General features: G+C 51.0%; 1 protein-coding gene across 1 annotated transcript; it reads right to left on the bottom strand.

Annotated features, from left to right (window-relative positions):
* Positions 1-258: 258 nt before the first annotated feature.
* Positions 259-4,105, bottom strand: LOC104305250 (alcohol dehydrogenase 1). The gene is made up of 8 exons (XM_054163021.1): positions 3,959-4,105; positions 2,939-3,080; positions 2,747-2,834; positions 2,412-2,631; positions 2,026-2,286; positions 1,584-1,719; positions 964-1,102; positions 259-374 (listed from the first exon to the last, which is right to left on the bottom strand). Exons 1-8 carry the CDS (start codon positions 4,088-4,090, stop codon positions 350-352), a joined length of 1,143 nt encoding a protein of 380 aa, XP_054018996.1. The 5' UTR covers positions 4,091-4,105; the 3' UTR covers positions 259-349.
* Between the last annotated feature and the right edge of the window lie 2,699 nt (positions 4,106-6,804).

The following is a 6,804-nucleotide window of genomic DNA, read 5'->3' as shown; positions in this document are numbered from 1 at the left end:
ATCCATGTCTGTGTGTCTGAGCATAACATGAAGTTGCAAGGAAACATTAGATGGAAGCACATGGGGTATGAGAAAGAGCTCCTCCTGCCCCCTGGGGCCTCTGTCAGTTCAGTGCACTACACGGGACAAGTTTGACCGAAACCCTTTATTGGCTAAAACATTTCTGAGGAGCGGTGTCCCTGTGTGTCTCAGCCAGGCACAGGAGCACTGGCAGCGGGATCAGTGCCAGCATGTTCCTCACCCTCATCTCCTTGCACCCCACAAAATGATGTGCTGGGCAAGAAGGGCCCAATCCAGGAGAGTATCTGCTGCATCGGTGCCTGAACTCAGCCTCCCGTGGCTGCATCCTTCAGAAGAGCAGGACGGTGCGAATGCTGAAACATGGAAGGAAGAGGAGGGGATTTGAGTGTAGTGGCTGGGAGTGTTCAGGAGCAGGCAGTGGGGCAGGCCAACTTCTTTCTCATCCCTGACTCAGCTGCATGGGTCATACAGCAATGGGGCAGGCTCAAATCCTGCTGAAGGGAACACCTCAGCAGCTGAGCCTCCACAAAGCTCATGTGCTGCTGCTGCTGCTGTAAGAAACATTCTTCCTTCCTTTGGCTTTTATGCTGTTGTTACCAAGGCTGCCCCTTACTCCTTGACTCTGTTGCCTGTCCTGTGCTTTGAAACAGTGCCCTGCCATGTGGTGCCTAAGGGCTTGTGCTGCCTTCGGTGCAGTGCTGGGGCTGTGCTCTGCTGAGCTGAAGCATGAGCAGGAGCGTTTCCTGTGCTGAGTGTGGGCTCTTTGCTCTGGGTTATGGCAGATCCTCCTTACACAGGGCTCTTGTTCCTGCTTCCTCCCAAGGCTTGGATGCTTTCTGAGAAGGCATGCTGCATGGCCTGCCTTGCAGAGTGTTTGGGCTGTTTGAATTGTAGGTGGAGGTGGCCTTTGCTGTCCCTCCCTCCTGCTGGTCAGGGTCTCACCTTTTTCCTGCACGTAACAACTCCAGTCCCTCGCTGACTTTAGGGAAGGGCAGCGTGTGGGTGATTAGCACGTCCAAGTTGAATTTCTTCTCCAAATAGCTGGAAACTAATTTGGAGGCAGAATCTCTCATCTTCCACCCTAGAAAGAGGAGAGAGCAGCTACAGTGCATTACATGGGAAATGCTGTTTGGGAAGGCAGTGTTGCTGTCAAAGTTGGGACTGATGAGCAGTTGTGGTGTCTGGTGGTTGTGAGATGAATTCCTCTCGTGCAAGTGGGTTAGCACAGACAGACAGTTGTGTCTGTGTTGCACTGTATGAAACAGTAACAGGTTTATTAGCATGCCTGTACAATGGAAATGCAGTGCTCTTACTTGGTTTTGTCTCAAAAGCCCTCTCAAAGAGACTTTCTTGGGACACTGGCAAACTGCGAGTGTTCTTGGTGTGCCAGAGCTTAGTGAGATATGACTATGGGGGAAAGTATCTTTTGTGCTAGAGTTGAGGCTGCAGCTCAGATGGGAAAACTCAAGGGGCTAGTTATTCATGTGTTCCACAGATATTTGGAAATCAGAACCTGGAAAGGTAAAGCTGAGCTGTCAGAAGTGTTCCCCTAAGTTTCATACCTCCAAGCATAGACCCTTTCCATGCACGCCCACTCAGCAGAAGCATAGGATCAATCGTAAGCATTGAACCAGCTTCAGGATCACCAGCCATTATGCATGTGCCAGTGCTCACATTGCAGGAAGTCATGGCAGCAGCCTGATGGGACAGATAGGTGGGTTAGAAAAGTTGCTGTTGAATTTGTCAGGCAGGCATTATTTCTGTGCAGGCATCTGCCCCTCCCTGAGCATCTGAAGTCACAGACTCCCTTGTGCACGAGACAGGGAGTGCTCAGTGTCTGTTTTGCAGCTTGTCTGTTGCTTCCTCTCAAAGACAACAGGCTGTCATTCTGAGGATGTGCCCAGAAGTGCAGGCAGCAGGCATGGAACAGCCCACCCGAGTTTTGCCCTGATGGGAGCCTGTGAAAGCAGTGACAGGGACGACACACGCTGAAATGCCACCTACCAAGGTCTCTTGTTTCCCAACAGCCTCAAAGGTGTAGTCTGCACCATAGCCTGTCATCTCAATGAGCACCTCGTGGATGGGTTTCTTGAAGTCTTGAGGGCTGATGCAGTCGGTGGCTCCCAGCTCCTTGGCCTTGGCAAACTTGTCCTTGTTGACATCAACGGCAATGATGCGGGAAGCTCCGGCTGCCTTGCAGCCCATGACAACAGAGAGGCCAACTCCTCCCAGGCCAAAGACAGCGCAGGTGGAGCCTGGTTTTACCTGCACAACATGGGGTCCTGTGAGTGTCCAGCAGCAGGAGGAGGAGGTTGGTGAGAGTTGCACAGGGCGGTGAGGGGGTGAGTGTGGCTGTGGGATGCTTTTCCTGGTCATGCCTGAATACCAACCTTGGCAGTGTTGATGGCAGCCCCATATCCTGTGGAAAACCCACAAGCAAGCAAGCAGACTTTGTCTAGAGGTGCAGCAGCATCGATCTTGGCAACAGCATAGTCTGGGACCACAGTGTATTCTGCAAAGGTGCTGACCCACATGAAGTGGTGGATCTGCTTCCCTTTGCAAGTGAACCGAGTGGTCTTGTCAGGTAGCACACACTGTGATTCATGGAAGCTGTTGGGAGGTAGAAGCACTGCTTTTTCATCCAGTAAAGCACCTGTGGGGGTGTCAGACTTACTGAGAGACAGCTGACCCAATTTAGGTGTAGGGGGAGGCAGAGCAAACTCACTGAGCCTTCAGGCAGAAGTTGGACTCAGGATTCAGGCAGAAGATGCATTTTCCACATTGAGGAACACAAAGGAGAAGGACTTTGTCACCTGGAATAATGAACATCCTGCAGTAGGTCTCTGTCCCTGGGCAGACCCTGAACAGCTGTTGTAGAGCTGAATCCTGGGTATGTATTTGTGCATGGTTCTGTTACCTGGTTTCACAGAGGTCACTCCTTCTCCAATGCTTTCCACAAGCCCTGCTCCTTCATGGCCTGGGATAACTGGGAAATCTATATTGGGAAAGAGACCTTGCCGAAGGTTTTCATCTGTGCGACATATGCCAGTTGCCACCATCTGTTTGGAGAGGAAAGAGTAGGTGATCTCTGACCTCTGCTGAGCTCACTTTGTGGCAGTAATTTTCACAGGGCTGTTATGATCCCCACCACCACTGGTTCTGCCACCCCAGGCCACTATACCCAGGACAGGCTTTCTCTTCCGCTGACACAGAATGCTTCAAGTGCCTTTCCTCTGCGCTGTGCTGTAGGGGCAGGAGATTAGTTTGTGGAGTGTCTCTGGCTCCCAGATTTCTGGGAAAGGAGAATCCCAGGTGCTTGTGCCCGAAAGAGCCTGGCATAACAGAGCAGGAAAGAGTACTTTGTTGTGCTGTGCTCAGGTGTGCCACAGAGTCTGTTAATCATGTGAAGACTGTCCTTTTCTGATGACCTGAGCAGGGCCACTGCCGAGAGCTATGGGATGTTTGGGATGAGTAGTCCAAAGGTATGACATGGCTGCTGGTGTGCAGCAGCAACAAGCTGTGTCAGAGCCCTGCAGTGCTATCCACAGGCTGGAATCTTTTTTTCTAACAGCAATCCCAAAGTTTGAGTGTCAGGGATGATCTGATTTTGTTGTTGCCCAGGATCTAGTCATGTTCCTGAAGGATGAGGTTCTCTAGAGCTTCCCACTCCCTTACCTTTGATGACACAGTGAAATGTGCAGCTAAGTGATGTGTGAGACCAAGAAGCATCATAAGCTATGAGCATTTACCATGGAGGGCTTCCTTCATAGGTTTAGATGGGTAGAGAAAGAGGGTTAAAAATGCTCTCACTCTGGTGCTGAGAACCTGCTACCAACAGGCATTGGTAACACCAGTCCCTGCCAGGTGCATTCAAGGTACAGCCACAAGAAGAGGAATTCCCAGCAGGGAGACGAGAAACAGTGAAATTTGTTTTTACCTTGACACGGACTTCACCTGCCTTTGGGGGTGCAACCTCCACTTCCTCCACAGAGAGTGGTTTGCCCACGGCCCAGGCAACAGCAGCTTTGCATCTGATCACCTGGAAGCAACAGAGGCAATTACACTGCATGGGATGTTTGCCTGTGGAGCATGCAGAGGGACAGTCAGTTGCCTAACAGAGAGCTGCAGGAACTCAGGGGTTCTCAGCTGTTCACCAAGCCAAGTGATGTTCAGTAAACACTTGCCTGCTTGAAGGTGAGAGGAAACACCAGTGGTGCTTTGTCACACAAAGAGTATGAGACATACCCTTAGGGGATTTGGGGGTTTTCATGGCTGTGGGCTTTTCCTGATGTCATCACATGTTGATAGATAGATTGTGCTGTGATGGGCAGCGTGGAGCCTACCTAGTGGCAATGCCTAGTAAGAGCTTTGTTGGTGGTCTTGTAAGACAGTGGCCTGAGGTACCTAGGATGGGTTAAGGAATGCTTCCCATCTGGCTGACTGCTGAATAATTTTTCCCTTGCCAAAGAAAGAATTTGTGTGTGGCATGACCCAAACCATGATCCCATCAATCCAAAGCTGTTTTGACCTCAGCAAAATTGTGCTTGCAGCTTGGAAAGGGACAAGGAAGAACAGAGGAGGTGAATAGCTGCAAGAGGGCACCTGTGAAGAGTTGTGCTTTCCTGCCAAAGCAGGAGCACAGAGCAGGGCTGAGCAGGGGGGGCTCTCCAGAGCAGCAGGGTGTGGAATTTCCATTGCTGAGCTGAGAGGCAGAGCAGGAGAGGAATGCAGTGCCTAAGGCAGGTCTTGACAGGTGTGATGGTCTGGAAGCAGCAGCTGATGTAATTCAAAGGGGTTTGGTCAGCTGGGGAATGAGGTGAGAGGAAAGAGGGTGCACAGCAGAGGTGTGGAGGCTGAGCCATTTTCAGAACATTTGCCCAGGAGCAAGCAACCTTGAAAAGGAATATGGGAAACACCTTGTCCTTACTTTTCCTGCAGTGGCCATGTGGTCTCAACCGAGCTTCTGCCGTTTCTGCAGCAGGCTGGATGGAGGGAAGCTGTCACTCGTCTGGCTGGTGCTCCGAGTTGCAAAACAGCACAGCTGTGAAGGTGGAGCACTCTGCCTACAGCTAAAGAGTGAGGCAGGGTGCATGAAGGGAGTCCTGCTGTGGAACTGTGACCAGAGAGCTCAGAGCTGTGGTTAATATCTGCGTTGAGAGTGGGGGAGTAGCAGGTTGAAGTCCATGAGGGAGGCTTTCATTGGTGGCTCTGCATTTAGGCCATGCCCTGCCTTCCCTGCAAGAAAAGCACAGAGAGCTCAGCAAGATCTTTCCTTGTTGCTTGCTTCTAGCATGTGTGGATGGAGGAGAGTGGCATCACAGTGCTCTGTGATGTGGTTTCTGAGGGTCTGTGCTAGCTTCAGTGCAGTGCTGGGGCAGTGGAATCTCTGCTGAGCTGAACATACCTCATGAGCAGTACAGTGTAGATTTGATTCGGACTGAGCAACGATACTTTGGAAAGACTACCTCTCAATTTTCATTTCTGAACATGACAATATATAGGACAGAACATCCCTCTTGTCAATCAAGGTCTACTGTCCCAGCAGGACTCCCTTCAAACCCTTTGTCCACCCCAGCTTGCTTGCTGCAGGATGAAGAGTGAGAAATGGAGAGTCCTTGATGCTCTTCAAGCACTGTTCAGCAATAGCTACAACAGTGCTGTCTTACCTACACTCTCTTGGCCTTGTGTGAAGCACAGCACCATATTGGATCCACCCAATCCAGGTTTGCTACAGCTCTGCAGGGCAGGGGCTGCCTTTCTGTTCTGTATTCAGGGTGCTTAGTGTGATTAGTGCTGGTCAGGGGTGGGGGGGGGGGAGGCATCATTCATGAATCAGGCAGGCATTACTCTGTAGGCTCATGCTGCAGCCACCCAGCTCCACAGTTGATTTACATGACCTTCTTTGTGCCTATTATCCTGTCAGTTCACTTGCCAGACTTGGTGGGCAAAGATATGTTTCTTCTCCAGGATTAGTTGCTTTCACATGTTTGCAATCTTTGATCCACTTTGATAGTGGACTGCTGTTCCAGTGCTTAGCTGAAGACTCACTTTGAATGGCTTCTGAGCCTTAGCATAGTTGGATTTGATTACCATTCAATTGCCAAATACTGTGAGTTGGTTGGGGCAATCCTTGATATCAATACAGGCTGGGGGCCGAGAGCAGCCCTGCAGAAAAGGACTTGGGGATACTGGTGGATGAGAAGATGGACGTGAGCCAACAATGCACACTTGCAGCCCAGAAGGCAGATAACATCCTGGGCTGCATCAAAAGGAGCGTGGCCAGCAGATCAAGAGAGGTGATTGTGTCCCTCTGTTGTGCTCTGGGGAGAACTCACCTGGAGTACCACGTCCAGCTCTAGGGCCCCCAACACAAGAAGGACATGGACTGGACCTGCTGGAGCAGGCCCAGAAGAGGGCCACAAAGATTAGAGGGCTGGGGCATCTCTCCTACGAAGTCTGGCTGAGTGAATTGGGACTGTTGAGCCTGGAGAAGAGAAGGCTCTGGGGAGACCTTATAGCTACATTTCAGGGTCTGAAGGGGACACACAGGAAAACTGGGGAAGGACTGTTCAGAAGGGCTTGTAGCAATAGGATGAGCAAGGTAGGTTTAGATTGGCCATAAGGTTGAAATTCTTCACAGTGGGGGTGGTGAAACAGTGGAAGAGGTTGCCCAGAGATGTGATGGAGGCTGCATCCCTGGAGACCTGACGGGGCCATGCGCAATCTGATCTAGTTGGAGATGTCCCTGCTCGCTGCAGAGGGCTTGAACAAGATGATGTTCCA

This window comes from Dryobates pubescens, chromosome 1 (assembly GCF_014839835.1).
Source record: "Dryobates pubescens isolate bDryPub1 chromosome 1, bDryPub1.pri, whole genome shotgun sequence".
Classification (NCBI taxonomy): domain Eukaryota; kingdom Metazoa; phylum Chordata; class Aves; order Piciformes; family Picidae; genus Dryobates; species Dryobates pubescens.
Note: the sequence above shows the minus strand (reverse complement) of the source record. Positions and strands in the feature narration are given on the sequence as shown.

Bases quoted from the DNA above. Each gene is read 5' to 3' on its own strand.
- LOC104305250 (XM_054163021.1), bottom strand. From the start codon at position 4,090: ATGCAGTGTAATTGCCTCTGTTGCTTCCAGGTGATCAGATGCAAAGCT. The intron at 2,835-2,938 runs GTAACAGAACCA...TCATTATTCCAG, and splicing joins AGTGACCTCTGTGAAACCAG to GTGACAAAGTCCTTCTCCTT. The intron at 2,632-2,746 runs GTGAGTTTGCTC...ACCTCCCAACAG, and splicing joins AACTTCTGCCTGAAGGCTCA to CTTCCATGAATCACAGTGTG.